This window comes from Ambystoma mexicanum, chromosome 6q (assembly GCF_040938575.1).
Source record: "Ambystoma mexicanum isolate Mex_15411 chromosome 6q, UKY_AmexF1_1, whole genome shotgun sequence".
Lineage (NCBI taxonomy): Eukaryota > Metazoa > Chordata > Amphibia > Caudata > Ambystomatidae > Ambystoma > Ambystoma mexicanum.
The window spans coordinates 726,235,735-726,256,227 of record NC_090937.1 but is presented as its reverse complement, the minus strand read 5'-3'; the positions used below and the strand labels follow the sequence as shown (position 1 = coordinate 726,256,227).

Below are 20,493 nucleotides of genomic sequence, written 5' to 3'. Positions count from 1 at the left end.
ACACGTGTGTCATGACTGAGAGCGAGTCGTCATCAGCAACAGGCTCCTTGGCTGTTCTGACTTCCAGGTGCTATGAGTCCCACTCCTGGGTCTGAAGAGTCAATGCCAGTCCTTTTCCTGGGCTCCAAAACACAGGGGATGCTGGCACACACCTTCGGGGAATCTGCAAAATGGTGAGGTCTTAGGCAAAAGGGTGGCTGCCAGAGAAGCAGGCTTAATGTCCAGCAGCAGAGTTCACCCCCAATGGCCCCCGAGAATGGTTAGGGGACAGAGCTGGTTTCTGTCTTGGAACACATGCCTTCACCTCACAACTAGAGGACTTCAGAGAGGACTGCTCTCTCAGCAGGGTCCAGCGAAATCTTCTCAAGTGAGGATCCAAACATGCTTCAAGATGATTCCCAGGATGATTCAAAGAAGTGCTGGGAGACCCCTTCTTTTATTGGCAAAGTCTCCAGGTGATTGGACTCAAGCTAACCTGCTTTAGGGGTCCAGTCCCTCCCCTTGAAATGAGTGGACTTTGCCCTTCTGATGTCACACCCAAAGTGCTTTGCTCCAGATGAAGTGGAGGGGGGAGGAAAGAGAAAGAGAGGCAGAGATTCAAAATGGTGGACGTCTCCTTCCCTTGAACAGAGTTCCCCTGGCTACTCTAACTCCACCCTGTTCCCTTATCAATAGAAACAAAGGCATTTAGAAATGCAGCCCTCTAGTGTGAGGCCTGACTCTCTGTGAATTGGTGTGCCCTGGTTTCTGTTCCCAGGCCAGCATCCAGTGAAGTGGCTGTCTGGGGGGAAAGGGTGTTACCTGCCTTTACTAATGAACAAAGGGAAGCAATTTCCCAAGGAAGCAGTAGTTCTCGGATGCAACTGACAGATGACTGGAATCAAGTTTAGGTACACTTTAGCACTGTATTTTTAATATGTCCACTTAATATTTCAACAAAAGTAATATAATATCTTTTGTCACTGTAAAGGATGACAAAAGAGAAAACTTAGGTCCTCCGAATAGTAATTCGCTGTCCTAGTGGAAAAATGCTTTGTTTAAAATAGCACAGCCCTATAGATAAATACAATTTCCTTGAGCAAAGGCTTGACATTGGAGCTAATTAGCATACCCACACTGCATAGGCCATCTGGCTCTGAGCTGAAGGTGAACATCCAGTGATGGCTACTTGGTGCAGCTGTTCTATGTGTGACCTGACTGAAAAGGCTAGACCTACTTACAAAATACAAAAGATGCATATATTTCAATGGGGTACTGTGCCATTTAAGAAATTGGGTCCATAGTTCATATAGTGGTGGCATGCATGACCCCGCTGGAGTTGTAGCTCTAACCAATTTAGGGCTTTAGGATCCACCCCAGGCAGAAGCCTTGGGTGGATGATGTGTGGATTATGCCGACTGAGATTTCACGCTGGCAGGGCTCTCTGTTATGAACCCAGTCGAGGTTTAAGAAAAACTGCCAAGAATAAGACCATCTTCTGGTAATTGTTATTTTGGGTATTTTTTTGAGGGACAGTGAAGGCTCACTCCAAATAGTGGACGTCGCACAATCCCCGTCAGTGCAGTGGAAAGATTCTTTCCCAGTGGTCGGGACTGCGGGACAGAGTGGCTAAACCATGACAGAACTGGCCATTAGACCCTTCTTCCCACCTATCTGAGTGCTGTGGCCCCACTTTCTACAATTCCATGCGATCCGGCATTACCGCTGCGTTAATATGTTAATAACTGGCTTTTTGTGATATCGCACTTAGGGTTCAAATATTGTTTCCAGGACCGATACATACATGTACAGCCTTGTTATTTTAAGTCATATTTATCAGACCGCAGTTCATGCACTTAGCAGGGTACAGTGGCAAGAGAATAATGAGCAAACAAATAACATCCCTGCTGTCTGCATTCTGGCCTTTTCTAGCAATCATAATATTTAATTATAAATAAAATACAGCCCAATACCTAAACATGCTCAACGAAATGTGCTATAACAGTAGCCTTGCGCCTTTTCAGTCCAATGGCTCTCCGCCACTTACTGAGTGTTACACATACCTTCATCCATGGGTTTGTTGCATTGAGCAGGCAAGTGTTGTATTTCTGGCCTCTGTACTGGAAGGACACCATGATGAAGCCCAGTGCTTCTGGAATGGCCAAGATGAAGGAGAGAACCCAGATGGAGACAATTTCAATGGCGGTGATCAAGGGTATCCCAGTTCCCTGGACCCGACTCCATGAAGCCACTGCTCTGTACCTGAAATGGAGATGATAGACAGATTTTAGCACCCATCTACCCGAGCCTCAAGACTAACTGAATTCCTTGCAACAGGTTGGATGTCTTCTAGAGCTGAACAACGCGTGTGATATTTGATCCATCTGAGTGTATGGCGTTGATGTGTCAAAACACCCCAGAGGAGGGGTGCTACATTTCTATGTTCTGCATTGTGGCACATACTTAATACTTTGAATTGACCACTCTATTTTGGAAAATATGTTCACCACCTTTTGTGTTGTCTTCTACAATTCAGATTTCAAAAGCCTTCCCTTGGAAGGTCAACCTTATTCCAACAAAAGATATTGAGCAGCCATTCATTGATTAATGGATTCATCTTTTATAACACGATTAATACTGGAGACCAGTCTCTAAGCGCAGCACCGGGATTGGCACCTGTGTTCCTCTGTGTTATCTTCCAGGACAAATGCGTTGCACCTGAGCTATCCTCCTGGCCATCATTGAAAGAGAAGAAGGGATGTTGGAATGTAGAAAGCATGGTTGGGGATAGTGTGCTTTGCACTGGAGTAACATACCTGTGAATTTCATCACCAATGCCTCAATCTAGTACCAGCCTGGTGGCATTCCATGCCAATAATACCTGGTGAAAGCATGCAGACCTACAGTAGATGAGACCAGTTGTGGAGAGAACACTGCCTTCATTTTGTCAATTGCCATTAAAGTGAGGACCGCCATTCTTCTGGAAGTGTGTTCTTGCATTTCTTGACGGCCAGTATTCTTGTGACAATACTTGTTCAGTCTTTTAGTGCCAAGAAGCTTTAAGGCAAACATTGCACTAAAACTGGAACGAAGCTGATGCCTTTCTGCAGCAGCTGAACTCTCTCTGTCTAAGCTGGTGTTTAACCAAGTTCACCACCCCTTTCTCAGAGATGGATCAGTATGATCTTTGTATTTCTAGTATTTCTATGCTGAGACAGAGAGTTAAAGAGTTTGTAAGATCATGCTAAAGGTCAAATATTGAGATTGATAAATGTACATATTGTGAAATAGAATGTTATGAAATTGAATTATTTTTGGGTAATAATTTGTATTGCAAAAAGATAAATAATAATCATATGTGTATAAATTAGGCAAATACAAGTTTACAAACTGTCAAGCAGAGGCGTTGCTAGGGCGGGTGCTGGGGGGTCTGTATCTCAGGGTCTTTTGGCTGTAGCCCCGCATAGAAGCTCAGGGGCTACAACCAAAAGGCTAGCTAGCCCCGAGTCTTGACAGTCCCGACATTAGCCGAGCCCCTAATCTTTTCCAGACCTAGCAACACCACTGCCGTCAAGGAGAACTGTTCAGAGCATAAAGAACCATTCAGAATTGTAGAATACGGATGAAGGCCCCGACATCCGATTCGTAGTCATATGCATGCCAGTGCGGCTGTCTTGGGTATAGGTGTGGAGGCCCAACCTTGTTTTTCTCTGGTTTACAGAGCGATGGTGCTGTGTGTGAAGGGGAAGGTGGACTGACAGTGGTCTCCAGTGTATGTCCTGCAAGTGTAAACCAGTCAGAAAAAGGAAGAGACGACAACTCTGGTTCCTGCAAGAAGGAACACCACAAATCGCTTACGGGTGGCAATGGAGAGAATAGTTTGAAACTTTGAGAGAAGCAGTCTGCCAGCTACGAGTGCCATCCTACTCACACCTCCCATTTCCTAGTCCATATAGTGTGTGGACATGCAATGTATCCGCTGAAAGACACCAGCAGGGTCAGGCTGGGAAAAATAAATCTGCACTTAAGAAATTGTGACCCACTTTTGTACATCGCAATTGGTGATGTTTCAAGACATACTGTTCAAGAAGTACCCACTGGTGCATTCTTGGCAGTAATTGTACATTGTAAAACAAAGAGGTGATGGCTGGCAGTTATAGAATGAATCTTAAACCTCTGGCAAGTCCTCTGGGCTACCCTCCAGACCATCGTTCTTCACCTGCCAAGCCATCACAGAAAGGGGAAAGACCATACGCAAATCAGGCAGGGTGCCACCCAAAAAGGGGTGGTCCAGCCCGAACTGCTTGGTCACATCCCTTCTGCATGAGACCACAAGCATCCTCAGACATGTTACGGCCTCATTGGGCCTCATCAGTGAGGAGTAGCTTGGGTCTCTAGGCACAGTTATTGTACGTTGGAAAACATATTGGCCAGAAGAAGTCACCAAAACTGCCAACGGTACAGTTCACCAAGCCATCAAACTGGCCCACATTGCTCCACGAAAAACACCCCACACTAGCATGTCCGGTCGGCTGTTTGAGTTTTGCCCTATGCCCAATTATCCAGTCCGGGCCTGTACACAGGTGCGAAGCATGAAAATCAGACCTGTATTGAAAGTACTTCGGTAAACATATTGGGGAGTTGAAGTCAACAAATTCCAGGCCTAAGAATGTTACAGTTTTTGGAAGTTGTAATACCTCCATGCTTAAAAAGGTTATAGTACATGCAACCACTTTCACATTGCATCCAACGAAATACGTTGCAAAAATGCAGTATTCTGGGGATGACCCGAAGCGGCTCCAGCCGGAATATTGACGTCCTGCCTTGCACGCAAGACATGAAACTCGATGAAAGCAGCAGCTGAAATCTGCGGTTTCTCGCTTACCGTAAATGAGCTGACGCTCCCACGTCTGACGGGGAGCCTGGCCAGAACGGGACTAAAATGGAACACTTCCGATGAAGACGGAGAGACATTTATATCCCTGCCTGATAAATGGCCTGCATCTTCTGGTGACCGCTTGGAAATCCAAACAACCGTAGGCGCGGGATCAGAAAGAGGACTCACCCTGCCCCGGATTTCAGCGCAGGAAGCACGTACACTCCTGGGCCTGGGATGTTCACATGCGTTCCAGGGTGGGACAGGAGGCTGGTGATTAGAGGACATCCATGGGAGCAGGAAGCAGGGTGTGGATGTTTTGGTTTGGAGCTCTACAAAGCATAATTACGCTTCTGTTTATCTGATGCAGGCTGCGTGTGTGACGTTCTTACTGTAAAGTGAAGAGCTTTCCACTACCCCACGCCCCCTCCTTCCCAGCCCTCAGAAAGTGGAAGAAAGCTATACAAATCTGCTGGTGGCTTTGAAAATAGCAAAGTGTTTAAAGTACGTGCTTTCCGTTTTTTTTTTGGCAATCTCAGCTTTGCTTTTTTTTTGTAACCATACATGTTTTGTGTTTCACTGTATGGACTGTCTTACATTCACCATGAAGAAAAAACTGTGGGTTCAAGTGTGCATGGGCTTTGCCCCCAGATTCCACCAACATGCTGCCGCGCGTTACCCAGTTCCACAGTTTGGCAGGGCGCTGAAACTCTACAGCGGGTTGAATTTGATGGAACTTAAAAAAACACTAACTCGGTGCACAAGTAAATATTTTTTAAATTAAAACAGTCATTAAACAGATGACACACAGAGAGCTGCAATTCGTGTCCTTTGTCTATTTCCATGGCTAAGGGCTCTGCTGCTCTTTCATGCCTTGGTATTTCATACCTGTTGGCTGTTAGGGAGGTATCGCTCAACCAGAACCTGTGCATAATAATCTCTTCTCTATTCATTTTTTAAGGAAACCCCATAGAAACGTCTTCAGATCTTTTTATATCTATGTAAAGAAAGCTCCTAAGAGTTCTGAAAAACACTGTTCTGGGTCTTCCAATATATATGTGCGTGACAAAAGACACCATGGAAGCAGCTGCCAATAACATTCATGCCTTTTTTTAATGCCTGAAAGCAATCATGGCAGTTGAAGTGATATAGTCACAAAAATCGTTTCCATTGATTTTGTTCACCACTGTACATGAACCCACCGGACTGCTATTTAGGAACGAATCATTGTAATTCTTCCCTTTCTATGGACTGGACTTGGTGGGGCTTATTTACTGGCTAATTTCCACTTTCACAAGTACCTAAGGATTCATTCGGCCAATCAAAGTTCCTGTTATCATCTCCCAATCCAGTCAGCTTCATTCTAAGATAACACACAATTTCTCACTTAGTAGGATACCAGCAGGGCACACTATAACTGTCAAACATGATCTTTAAAGCACTAGTATTTTATAGAGCTATGTTGTCATAGACACAGCAGACAGATCGCTTTAGGCTAAAATCCTACCATGCTAACCACCACCAATTCATCCAAATGGATTTCTCCAGATCTCCAACTCTACCATCACCTGTGGAATCCGGCAAGAGTCCATGGTCTCCCCTGTGATCTTCAACTTTTTTTCCAGACATCCACATCCACCAATATGCAGGTGACACGCAGCTCTACCTCAAGATATCCTCCATTGAAGACATTCACAAGCTCAAGACCTGCCTCACATTGATCCAATCCTTGAGCTTATCTGAAGCTCAGCCCCGCCAATACTAAATTCCTACTGCTTACCAACAACACCGAACACCCTGACATCCAGACCTGGCTCTCTGGTATGAACCTCTAGTGATTCACAATCCCAGCTGGCCAACTGTTCCAATTCCCTTGGGTTCAACACTGACAGACACCTCTATGTCAAGCAACCCATAGCAAGGAAGACGAAGCAGCTTGGTACCAACTTTCTCTCCTGTGGAAAACTAAGCCCTTCGACCCAGAAAACAACTTCTGATCTGCTGCCCAAACCTGCATCATTTCCCATCCAGATGGTGGCGATAACCTTCTGGAAGTCCTTCCACTGAATTCCATGGTTCCCCTGAGATGTGTCCCACATGCTGCAGCACAACACATCAAAGAACTCTGCAAATTTGACCACATCACCGACCCCCATGAAACTGCTCTCCCTCCCACTGAAAGGAAGTTATAAATGCCATATCATATCAAGTATCATCTTCAAATCCTGCTCTATCAGCTACAGGACTACTCTGTCTATATCCCCAGACTCTGGAACCTTCTCCATGTCAACACTAGAATCACAGCCTCGTTTGTACTTTGCAGGAAGGAGCTCAAGAGTCTCCTATTCAAGAATGACTTCTCTCGAGCACCTCATCTCACCTCAAGCACATCACACAGCCTCCAGTCCCCACCTATCCTGAGACTGGGTGATTTTCCCCGCCTGTTTCCTCTCCTGGTTGCTTGTAGATCCTTTGCTGCCAAATTGCCTGCCCTCCCACTCCCCCTTTAATAGCTCCCTAGTACCTTGTATCTCTGCTTCTCTCACAATGTCCTTACCCCTTTGACTTGTAAAGTACTCTGTTGCTTCCCAAAGCTAGGAACGTGCTCAATAAATATAATAGTAATAATAACAATAACAATAACAATCTGACAGCTGTAGCATTCTGCCTATATAAGGAGGAGACCCCACCATTACTGGATTCTTTTTTATACTTCATGACAAGAAGGATATTCACCTGGAACTCTGTTGAGGATACAGTCTATTTCAAAGTTTTCTGCCATAAAGGTGAACACAGAAGGCTCCAAGGTAGGGGAAAGGTCTTTACCCAACCCATCACAAGAGGGCATATGGGGAGAAACATGTGTGCGGACAAGGTCTTCTGCAACTGAAGCACAGGTTCCCAGGACATCAGCACTAGAGGCGACAGAACCCCTGGAGGTGCCCTCTACAAAGTATCCAGGTTGGTAAGGGCAGCAAAAGGACTCATCTTGTCCTGAGACCCTGGACTGGGCCCCCCACCAAACACAGAACTAAGGAAGCAACCCCTGGCTCTCCCTGCATCTCCAAACTGCCTTGACATCATTTGGGCACCTTCAACGCTACCCAGGGTACCGGAGTAGTCCTCTATAACGTCAGCTGTGCATCTCTGAGTTTTGCTCAGCACTGATGTCGAAGCTCGGTTGTTTCCATATCTAAGACCTGCCGAGTCTCACTGCATCCGCATCCCCAACTTGATAGCACCACCTGGTCCCCAGCTTTTCGAGCTCCAAGCCATTTCAGCTGAAGTACCCCAACTCTGTGTCGCGCAAGCCAAACCCACTCACCGACAAAGGCTAGTCTCTGTTTCTACACACCGAACTCCGCCGAGTCTTCCAGCCCCTCCAAACCAACTTCACCTGCCATCCCCAGTGTCTTCGACCCACACGCCATCACCACTGCTGAACATCACAACATCGTTCAAAGCCATTACCACTGCTCTTTGACTTGACTCCAGTTCACTAAAATTGCTTAGACTCCCGGTTTGATGCTGCAATGCTTGGCTCAATCTTGTTGAGTTCCAAACAGAAGAACATAACGTGTTTGAAGTGGCCTTGTCCTCCTGGTCCATCTTAAAGGACCTTAGTGACTTTTAAGCCCCATTCTCTACGTTGTTTGAAGATATCTCCACAAACTTTGGCACTTTGACACCTTCGTGATTGTGATGCTTGGTGGTTGAGTAGTAGTGCGGGGCAGAATGGGCGATTTACCCACTATTCATCCCTGTACTAATAAAATTACCTTTGTCAATGAGACTGGACCCACATATCGGAAAGCTCGGCCAAACCATGAGAGCTCCAAGGTATGCCACTCCCGGACCTACTTTGTTTCAATGGATTGGCTGCTGTCTGGGTTAAATCTTTTGAGACAGGAAGACATAACAAGAGAGGGGGAGATGTGGATCAAACAGTGGCATAGAAGGTTGTGGCCTGAGGCACAAGGCTTGTGCTGTTTTCCCCAAGCCCCAACCTGCCACATTACATGCAGGGGAATGGATGAATGTGGATGGCCAGCTGCTGCTGCTCACATGTTACAGGAAATCAGTTCCCAGCAAAACTGAAGAGGGTTACAAACACGATCGTATATGCAACAACAGCCAGTACAGCATGGTGATAAACCACCAGAGCCTCATCAGCCCAGAGCTTTGTCTGCAGATATAGATAGGCGTAGATACAATACAATGATCATGCCTATGTAAGAGCCTTCTGTGGGTGGAGATGGAGCCTGGGCCTAGAATTAAACACACATCTTATTAGACAGTAGTTCATTTTACTGAGCAAGTTGTTAGATTGCCATTCTACAATGTACAAGTACGCACAGGAGTTCTGCAACCATGTTAAGAGTTCTTTCAAGCATGGACCAATCTGCTTTAAAGGCAGGGAAGCTCTGGGACCCTTTGCAGAAAGACCCTAAAAAAAAACCATGACATTTGGTCGACGCAATTTGGTCGAAAACCAAATGGTCGATTTTTTTTTTAATTATATATTTATTTTTCGGGTTTTCATTTTTTTAAAAAAGGGTTTTTTAGAAAAAAAGGGGGTTGGCCAGAAAAAAAAGGGGTGAAAATAAAAAAACAAAAAAACTCGACCATTTGGTTTTCGACCAAATTGGTTCGACCATTTGTCTAGTCGACCAATTTTTTTCGACCAAATGTCTGGTAACCCTCAAACCTGAGCATGACTGTCTAGCAGCTCTAATGAGGCATCTGTTGAAAACGTGTTAACACTTTTATTTGTGGATTTGCAAACATTAAGCAGTATCTGCATAATGCAATGATACTGACATGCATTAAACAATTACTACAAGCATGTACATATCACGCAGGCACTTCTAGGCTGTGTGCCAGTCTGAAAACAAATACTACCAAGTGGTAGTGTCCAGAGAGTTCCAGGTGGGCCATGTAAGGTGTGAAGTAGTAAGGCAGTCCTGGCCTCTGGCCTCACATTGTATTGCATTTTGGTGCATATAATCCTGCCTTTGCTCTACATGCAAAAGGGCATGTGCTTCAAATGTACACGATTTGAGAGCTGTTTCAGCATTTTATTTAAAAACAGGAGTGCGCATACATTAGTGATGTCGGTTACGAAAAGTGGATAGTGTTTTTACGCATGACTACCTTTAGGATGCGCTGGTATTTTCATTATTTTGCATGCTATTTACTCTTGTGCTGTAGAAGAGAAAATTATATTTTATGTTAAGAGGTTTTTTATATATAGCCAGTCACCCCCATGGTGATTTAATAGCACAAGTCGTGCCCAGAAAGTGGAGTATTGTGTATATGTGCGAATTCTGTCAGCAACATCTTTCTTTCATCTTTATGCAGTTGATAAAATGACTATCATTTAGATGTGTAATGTTAACATGTACTACTGCAATTAATGGGAATCTACTGGTGCTCAGTGCAATGCAGATAAATGTATAACTTTGTTCGTGACAAGTCTTCATTGTCTGTAACTACGTTTTTGTCACTGTAACCAGCGCCACGTTGCCTACGGGCTGTTGCGTGCTTAACAAATATGAATACATAAATAAATAAATAATAAATGGTCCAGCAAGGCACTGGTGGCCAGAGCAATGTGGAAACATTGTCAATGCCTGTTAATATCCTGCCTCAGTATCCCACATTGAGAAAAAACCTGCTAATAATATTATTGTCTAGAATTGTATTCCCTTATAGATGACACCAAACACAAAATAGAGCAGATGTTCATAAAGCCGCACCCTGGAAAGAGCAAGCATACACACAGAGACAAGCCACCGAAGCGCAACACTAAGTATGTACAGGGTATTTATGGAGCGCACAAAGACTGTGGGGTATCGAGGCGCTGGATGTGAGAGTAGGCTGAAGAAAAAACGAAAACAGATGCGTTTTTAAAGCCTTATAGAAAGGAAGGAACTCATCAGCAACTAACCAGAATTAATACTGAGAAGCTGATGGATGTAGTTAGTAGAAGACATCATATTATTATTATTGGCAATGTATATGGTGCTTCAAGCTAGACAGCTCCAGCTTCTTAACCCACCTCCAGGGATTGAACCCACTTCGCACAGCATTGGCATTTTCCCAAGGCGAATGCATTGATTTGTTCATCTTCTGATAGATTGCTGATAGAGATGGAGGTGATCAGATCTGCTGGGTTAGGCAATTCCAATGGACGCAGACAATAAAACTGATGGAAGATGGGAGGGGGGGTGCACAAGGTGAGCTTCAAGATCAGGGGACGTTGGATGGGAAAACAATGCGAGAAGGGGTGCATAGAGGGAGCGGGAAGTAGGCAGCACAGGACCCAACAATACATTTGGACACAATGTAAAGATATTTGAAGAGGATGAGTTGAATGGTAGAAGACCAAGACTGTGGAGGGACGTCCATGGTTAAAAAGTAAATAAGCAGTAGACGTCTGCCCTGCTTGCAGTGGAATGGAATAGTAAGCTGGAAGAACAAGGATAAGACAAAGCAGTAATCAAGACTGGAAAGAAAGGGGGCAGGCCAGCACCACCCTCAGAAAGGGTGGCGCCACTGGGGATCCTGCTGCTGCCATCTGCATGGTGGGTCAGGTGGGAGGCAGCTCTGGAAAAACAGAGAGAAAGGCAAACATCAGATAGAAAGTGTGAGCAGAGAATTAAATCGGGATAGAAGGGGCGAGGTTGAGGAGAGAAATGGTGAAAGGAAGCAGAGGGCAAGAGTGGGAGTGCGTGAGGCAGGCTGATGTACAAGGGTAGAGGCAATCAAAGAGCAAAGGAAATGGACGGATGTTCAGCGAAAGGTTACCAATCTGTAAAGATGTACGAGCATCTTCCAGTAGGGCTTATCGACAGGGTGCTTGTGAAAAGGCAAAACTAAGGAGAAAGGGATGGCGACGGAAGGCTGAAGCCAGGAAAGGTTGAGCAAGGGATTTGGAAAGAAGATCATGGAGTATTCCACCATCACCACCTCCAAGGTAGAACATGCAAGTGTTCCAGCAGATGTGACGAAAGCGACCAAAGGTCTACAACATGGCCAACGCTGCCGGGAGATGAACAGAGTGACGATGACGGCTTGGATGTGGAGGCAGGTGGGAGCGGATCTGGGGGAGCGCACCTCCTACCACGCCACATGCCGGAAGAGAAGGCAGGTGGTGTGGCAGGAGGCGAGCTGGCAGAAGATACAACATTTAAAGGAGCTTTTCGTTGGGCAGGACAAAAGGTCGAGAGATGGTTTCTATGGGGGAGTGTGTCACGTGTCCTGTGGTGCCTTTATATATCTTCACATTTAAGTAAATTCAGAAATAATTAGCCTGTGTATTGATGATCGTGTAAAGGAGATACGGTCTGGCTTGTATAAGTACTGGTGTAAGTTCAATATGGACTGGCCCATGTTAGGGGTTTGCAGAGAGGGGGTTCTGAGATGTCAAGGCTGCGGGACAAACATACTTCTGAGCGCCCGTGGCTGCAGGGATCTCCTAATTCTGCAACCCTTCGCCAGTGAGCAGCGCCACCTCCTGGCTCGTGCAGTACCTTCAGCGCTCCACATCTTCATGCAAACCTCTGCCGAAGGTTGTGCTTTGGGTAAGCATGTGTTATTAATGTATTCTTTTTGGAACCCATTGTTCTGTTGCTAAAGTCTCAAGTTACCTAAAAAAAAATTGTTTTTCTGCGTTCCTAGCCAACATTCTTTTTTTTTTTTACTCAACCTTCTGTCAGCTATTACGCAGTCTGTGGAAGCAAATGTGGTTATTTAAAAGAAGAAAGATGTTTAATCAAAGAGAAATGTCTTTTGGAGAAACATCTGTTTTCAGTTACATTTTACACAGGAACAAAAGCGAGGAAAAGAGGGTATGCGTGTGCCTGGCTGCTAATGCGCTGCTTTACCAGGTTGCAGTTATGTGTGTCTGCTCTTTGTGTGTCTGTGTGTTCCCTATTTATCACTGTCTCCACGTTTGTGTGTGTGTTCCTGTGTGTGCATGGCTGCTTTGGAGTGCATATCACTTGGATTTGTGTTTTTATTTGTGAGTGTGTGTTTGAGTATCTAAATGCGTATTTGCGAGCTTTTTTTATTATTGTGTTTTATGTTTATTTGTGTGTGTTAGGTGTATGTTTTTCTGCTTGACAGTGCCCTAATCTGATTATTCACCAACAAGCTTTTCAATTATGATGTGTGTTCTCAAGGTTCCAAATATCATAGCATACGCTGTGATATGATATGATAGTTTATTTATATAGCGCCTATGCACAATGTGTTTCAAGTGCTTCAAGGCAAGGGAGGGAACAAGGGAAAATACAATGACATTCTTACAGGCCATTAACACGAAGGATGTGAAATTAACTATTGTACTTGGCCTGACGACACTTCAGATAGTGCAAGAGCTAAGACATAGATAAGGAAGGGAGGGGGAGAGTGGGAAGGAAATGGAAAGAGACAGGCGACTACCGTACTTGGCCTGACAACATTTCTGGTAGAGCCGGAGAAAAACAAAATGTGAGGGAGAGGGGTGCAGAAAGAGAGGGGAGGAACAAAACAAGCGACTATCGTACTAGGCCTGGCGACATTTCAGATAGTGCTGGAGTGTGGAGAGAACAAGTAAGGCGAGGAAGGAGGAGACAGACGAGGTTGTTATACTAGCTCCAGGGACAATTCTGATAGAGTAAGTGCATAGAAGAAAGTAAAGGGGGAGAGGAGGAGAGAACAGAGAGCAAGCAGTCAAAAAGAGTGGAGCAGCAAGAGGGGAGAGCGAATACAATTGCAGAAGTCAGGTGTGTGTGTTTCTGCATGTGTGTGTGTGTATCTCACTGCATTTGCTCACTGTGTGGCATTATGCTTCCGTATGCCTGCGCTCTTGTTCTGGTATGTTTGTTTCTGGCTGCGCATAGGATTATATGTCTGACTCTAACCCATGCATGCCATGTAGGCTCGCAGAGAGGCAGAGGAAATTGCCGTTGATGTCCAAACTTCACTTCCGGTCCGATTTCAGAGTCCCGTTGGCTAAGACAAGGTAAAGTCATCGTTTGTGCCACTTGCTTTTATTTTACCATGCCCAGTGACGTGTCCAGACTCGTTTGACTGCGGTGGCCCAAGAGAGGCACTAACGTATGCCGGGGTGGCATGAAGCGAGTGCACACACACATCATTATCATAATTCTAGAAAAGAGAGCCCTTCGCACAATTGTAGGCGAGTAGCTATTATGAACCAAGCCATCAATGTCTTAAATGAATACGCACCCGGCGCACGTGAGAAGGGCTGTCTTTGTAGAATTGTTGAAACCTTACTTGGAATAGAAGGGCACCGTCCCAACCGAACCCCCACGCACGCAGCAGGGTCCCACCAATTACCTTTGATCAGCGCAGTGGTCTCCTCATTCTAGTGCCTGTATATAATGATCATAGTTTAGGGTAATGGGGTGGTCCCTGATTGGCCACCCAGATTCCAGGGGTAGCACGTGCCACTCACTGGACACGCCACTGACCATGCCCACAATAGCCCCGTCACCAATATGAGTTTGGCCGTAAATCAGAATGAAACTGTGCTACTTGTGTAAGAAACTGAAGGGCTACTTAAGGGCGAGTTTTTGGTTGAATGTTCTGTAAATACTGCGTTTTAAAGCACATTTTGCAGGTTCCATTGCTCAAAACTGCCAGCTGCAACAGTGTATTAACTTATCAGACTGCCACCCCTTGGCAGTGGCATGTTGGGTCGCCCCTTGACACGTCACTCAGTCTGAGCTTGCCAAACAGTACCCAGCCAGATGTCTTGGAGATGTAGATTCTAGGATCTGCCTGGGGCTAGACTTAAAGTATGAAGGAAGATGTGGCGAGCAGCTCGGGCCCTCTAAATTGCATCCAGCTTGAGCCGCGCATCTGGCACACCCCTGTGCCCTACCAGCCTCCCTCCTCACCCCTCTTGCCAGACTGGTAAAGTCTACAGCTGTTCCCGCTCTTCCCTATCATGCTTTCATGCCCTCTTGTGCAACGTGGACTTCATCACACGCCTGTTTCCCGTTCTGTGCACCTGTAAAATAATGTGCCATTTAATCTTAAGGACGCTGCTGCGGTGCCCACTGGGATTTCACGCCGTGCTGTTATGATAGCTGGTAGGTTACTGCGCCTTCTCTGGGCATTATTATGTATATGTGAGCCCCAGGATTGGAGCCCGGAAGCATGACTCAGTCTTTCATCTAATGATACACTGAGCATCTTTCGATTGAGTTATATTGAGACAGGTTATTGCCGAGACTTATACCTACGGCTTTTGAGTGCTATGAACAGCTGGCTTTATTTGTATTTGGTTGGAGTCTTGCGATGCAATGCAAAGCAGCAGAACATGTCATGAACACAGGGAAAAAGGGAGGGGTATGGGCAGGGGAGGACTGGCAAATTCTGGCCTGTGGGTGCTAATGGTGCAGTGGCCCAAGGCAGAACCCATAACTTCCCAAACAACTAAACTTATTGCCAACCTCTCCGCCCATGTACTCGTTGACATTGAGTCTTAGGCTCCAAGGAACCTCCCACGCATCCAAATATACTTTCACAAGGATAATATCATTTGGTGAAATGGGGAACCTGGGATTTCACCAAATTATAACATGGGATTTGAGCCCAGGTTTCTCGTGTCCCAGTTTGCAATTGTACAGCAGGCTACATCTCCTCCCATATCATTCCATCTAATCCTTAGTTTTAGGATTATAGAGTTCATTGGTAGAGCAGAGTTGGGCGGTCTAGCCTCAACAGGCACTAGCATGGCAAAATACCCATACCTGGCTCCCTGCCTCCCCACTACACAACATAACAGCCATACCTGACACCCTGATTGCCCAAACCACAAGAACCTCACTTGGCATAATACTGCATCCTCAGGTAAGCATTACATAACAAAGAGTACCACTATAGATTACAAATCCATATGAGTGAGAGTGTCCCTGCAGAATGTTAAGGAAAACAATGCACAGTGCTGAAAAGTGATTTTTTCAGGGTACTATCATGTGTCAATTCTGAAAGGTGTGGACGTAAGCCCTAGCTTCCTGGTTCCACAGTTTTAAACTTAACCAGCAGAGGAAACTTTATCTTCTCTGATTCCATCTTCAATATTAAAACTAACAAAACAATTTCTGAAAAGTTGTTATTCAAGGGCTAAACTAGCACACTGTTCAATAAAACTGGTTTCTAAAGCACCAAGCCACATGGCAAAGCAACCTGGCAACATATAAGAGAATTTTTTATTGAAACATATGTTCATAAAGCAAGCATCTAACATTTTGTCAGAAAAAAGAAAGGGGTTGAGCTAGTCCCCCATTCATGTGCAGTGCCATGCAGGTAAGTCACAGATCTCAGTAACAGTGATTCAATCTGCTAACCTATCTTTCCAGATTTGTACCACTGTCTCATTTACCCTATTTTCCGGACCCACCTTCCTTTGCACCACATCCTCAATGCCTCTTCCCCCTCTTCTATACAATTAACTTTCAGATTTCCTCTCCCCTTTTGCACCATCCGTATACTCTTAACTTAATCCCCTACCGTCGCTCCCCCTCTACTTGCCCACATTTTTCAGTCACCAATTCCTTGTCATGCGTCCCCTTCCATTGCCCTGGCTCACATGTGGACAGTAGATTACCATGATTTGCCAAGCAGCCTCTCCCAGACATGACTAGAAGTTGCGGTCAGGTTCTTTGCTGGTAAATGTGGCTAGCGGGTCTGCACTTGGGCAACACAGAGGAAAAGAAGCAGTTGGGACGTGCCTTTTATTGTGCTCCCAAGATGCACTTTCTTGAAAGTCATCTGCCTATTTCATTTCATGGAACCAGAGGAAACAGCAATGGGTGTCCTTATCGGACCTGGTGATGGAGAAGGAGTAAGAGCGACCTATCATATCTATGGGGGTTTTCAAGGAAGGTCCAGTGTTTTTGTGTGTGTGTTTATATAGGTTAATGTGACTGTGGTGATGTGGTTCTTTTTTTGTGACTGGGTAAAGTATATGTGTAAGGATGCATCTGTGTTCATGTGACTGTAACTATGCGTTGATTTGTATGTGTTCCTTTTGTTGGCCAGATAAGAGTGTTTTAGACAAGACAAAAAATGAAAAATGTAGGTTGGGCACTCACGGAGGGGTGGTATTGGTAAAATCATTGGTATTTTGCAAATACCACCGGTTTTACTGTTGGCCCAATTCAGGGTTTGATCAAATACCACTAGCAGTATTCCTTTGGAATACTGACAGCAGTATTTCTGGCAGACTTTCTGCTGAAAACCTTCCTGTTTTTACCTCTATCTAAGAGGTGGTGAGAAAAAAGCCAAATTGAAACCAATGTTTTGAAAAATAAAATCCCTGTACGGAAGTGAAGCGCAGGCACTTTCTTTCAGCACAGTGATACACATTTTTAACATAGGACCATGATGAGGGGGTGAAAATGTGCGTATTTCTGATGCCCTCCCTCACCACCTTATGCACGGAATGCATACAAGAATGGATGCATTTGTGCATAAAATTCTACCTTCACGCTGAAGGTCGATATGACTGAAACCCTTTTTTTAAATACACCTTTTTATGTTAGCATCTGCCCGAGGTGGTATTTTTAAAATACCTCAAAAGCTATTCTGAAAATACCATCTCTGCTGGTGGTAAACTGAATTGGATGGATTTTCACAAATATCAATGATGGAGGTGGTAACTTTCTCCAGCTGTATTTCATGAAAAGAATCTGCTAAACTCTGAATGAACTCCTTAGTTTGTAGTCTACTAATAACTACTACTTGAATGTTACATCGCTCTTGCATGTTTTTCAACTGTGCCCAACCAAAAGTGAGTACCACAAACAATTCAGCAGGAATTTCTATAAGCCCCATATAGTAACATCCATGGGTGCTCTTCAGGGGGCTATTAAACTCTTGCGTAATGAACTCATTAGGGATAAAGAAATTCACCAGTGCAAAGGCGAAAGATTCTTACAGAATGAAACTGAGGACAGACGCTGAATTATGGACCCTTTATTCCTCAGCAAATAGGAGCCGATTAATCTGCTGAGGATTGTAACAGACCATTGGTGAATAGCCCACAGTGGTTCCAACATTACCATCCAGGGTAATATAATCTTGTCATTTAAATGCATGCATTGACGCTGGGCGATATGAAAATGCCCCTTTGCCTGGGGTCCTCCCCCTCTAACCCACTGTGGAGGACCATATGTAGGGACCACCCAGGCACATCTGTAACACTTCTGAAACAAAGTCAAGGTATTCACCCCCATCTAAACAGAAGCTAAACAGGCCTGAGAGCATTGGATTTCTCAAAAGCAGACTGGATGCTAAAGGATTTCACCTTTTTCAATTATTCTTTTTACATTTTGCAGCTCTGGCTCAGGGAGCATCAGCCCAGTCAGTCTGAGGGGACAATTGTCACCTCACCCCCATCCCAGCCCACCCCTGGGTATGGGACAAGGGCAGGAGAAGACAAAGAGTGGCCCATACTGATTTGTGTAACTAAACACAGCAGAATTACAGACTAGAGAGAGGGTCTGCGGGGCTAGCGCAGAAGTGCCAAGGGAGAGCAACACTTTGATATAATGATGATGTATTAGTTACGGGTACATGTGCAGTATGATAGACTTTGTTTGAATTGGAAAATAGCTCACATCGACAGAGTTCGTACCTTAACATTGAAAATCCACAGAGTTTGTTGAATTCACATTTCCTCATTTTTGGACTGAGAGTTTATGCGATGGCGGTACCATGCCCACCATCTGTAGACTTAATATTTTTACACTGTAGCGTTACATTGAGAGACCACCCTTAACCTGGGGATTTCCCCCCAATCAAGGAGCACCACTATAATACGCTTATGGTTTCTTTTAGCGCTGGCCTTAATGAAGACTCATATAGAGCCACATAAATCAAATCTCCCCTCCCCCCCTGTGTTCACAGTGAGCCAAGAACCAGGCCAGGGTATACAAATAATATATATTTATTTCAATTATAAGCTCAATAAATAATAATTTGGTTTAATTACAGCCACCACCTTCTTTGTGCCAGAAAACACAGCTTCAATTACAAAACACACTTTTCTGTAGGATGTAACATTTAAACGCACTTTTTCTACATTTACTTTTGTCTCACAAACATGGAACACAGGCTAAATAGACTGGTCAAAATTCCCATGAAACCAGTTCAATGTTGAATTTCAATAATAATAGCATGGCACAAGTTTTGTTTTATGAAACTAGTTCCCCATCAAGGCATGCTATATGGAGTTCCCTGCGCACTCAAAATGCTAGCAGTTGAAATTACAGATTTGTAAAAATGCCTGTGGCAAATATTACTTCACCAAAGGTTAGCTTAGAAATAAACCCAGTTTCGATTTTAAAATAAGACATACAGCACACGTTCAGTGTTGGATACATTTGTTTGTTTTGTTTGTTTATTTATTTATAGCGTGCGCCAGACCCAGAGGTATCTCACTTTTCCAAAGCACTTCTCCCTTAGCCCCAAAAACCCAAGCATCAATGACAGGCAACATCCTTCTGCTCCAAGGCCAGGCGTAGGGAGTGGGGACAGTTAGAAGTTTCATTTTTCAGACCCCCCTCACTTAACGGCCTGTGATGGGGAAGTTGGACAGTAAAATAGGGATGATTATGGATTATGGATTTAGTTTTTCAGACCACCCCCTCACTTAAAGGCCTGTGTTGGGGAAGTTGGATAGTTGAGAACTTTCTTTTGTGGGGCCAAGGGCACCACGTGGTTAAATACAATGTTGAAAGAGTGGTCAGAATTGGGAATTGGGTTATAAGAGTATACCTTTTATTTAAAAGCATGTTTTTGGGAATGGGTTTCAATTGGGAATTTTCGTTGTATGGACAGTTTGGGGATGGTGAAAATTATCAATTTCGTTTTGGTTCAAGTATATCTTTTGCTGAAACAAGTTTTGGTAAGGGGTATCAGGTGGTAATTTAATTTTTAGAAAAGGGCACACCTTTTCATTAGAGAAGGCACAGGTGAACAGGAAAATCATGGCACCCCAATTACTTTAAATTACTATCTTGTATCGTCCCGATAGGAGAGAGGGTGAAAGTTTGTAATTCTTCCAAGCCCCCCCTGTGTCAGTCTATTTTGGAGTTAATTAAATTAATATATCGTCAAACCTGCTAAGGTTCTACACAATTTCCCCCACCCACTAATAGAAGTGAATCCACTAATCAAAGTGTATTGGGTTAATTTAATATATCCCCACTCTGACAGGTTTTTGGACAATTTACTTACTTTTGGAAATCTTTGGACTCGGCACTCATGGAGGCTGAGCAGGGCTTCACTCTAAGGGAAAAACAGGATTCTGGCCAGCATGTCAGTCAATGGTATTCCAATGAAATTATCTCTCACTGGCTTCAGTGAAGAATCAAATCCTCTGTTTTCAGTCTCCCCAGCAACAATATTTCCACCCAGATGCAAATTCAGCAGATCTCCTGTTCCTTGCTAATTTTTAGAAGCTCTTCTCTCTTCCATAGTGCAAGACCGTTTTACCCTCTAAGGCCTTCCCAAGGGAAGTGAACATTAGGCGGCGCCAACTCAAGATTTCACAACCAGGATTGCACATTTACATTTCTCTCCACCTTTAAGTCCAGCCCCTTTCTAAGGATTGC

At 44.5% G+C, this 20,493-nt stretch overlaps 1 protein-coding gene across 4 annotated transcripts in view; it reads right to left on the bottom strand.

The window, feature by feature from the left end:
• EDNRA (endothelin receptor type A) overlaps positions 1-20,493 on the bottom strand; it is a 197,750-nt gene that overhangs the window by 54,260 nt on the left and 122,997 nt on the right. For all 4 annotated transcript variants that reach the window (XM_069631245.1, XM_069631244.1, XM_069631243.1 and 1 more), the window contains exon 4: positions 2,043-2,241. In XM_069631245.1, the coding sequence (XP_069487346.1) occupies positions 2,043-2,241 (199 nt within the window). The remainder of the gene's footprint in view (positions 1-2,042; positions 2,242-20,493) is intronic.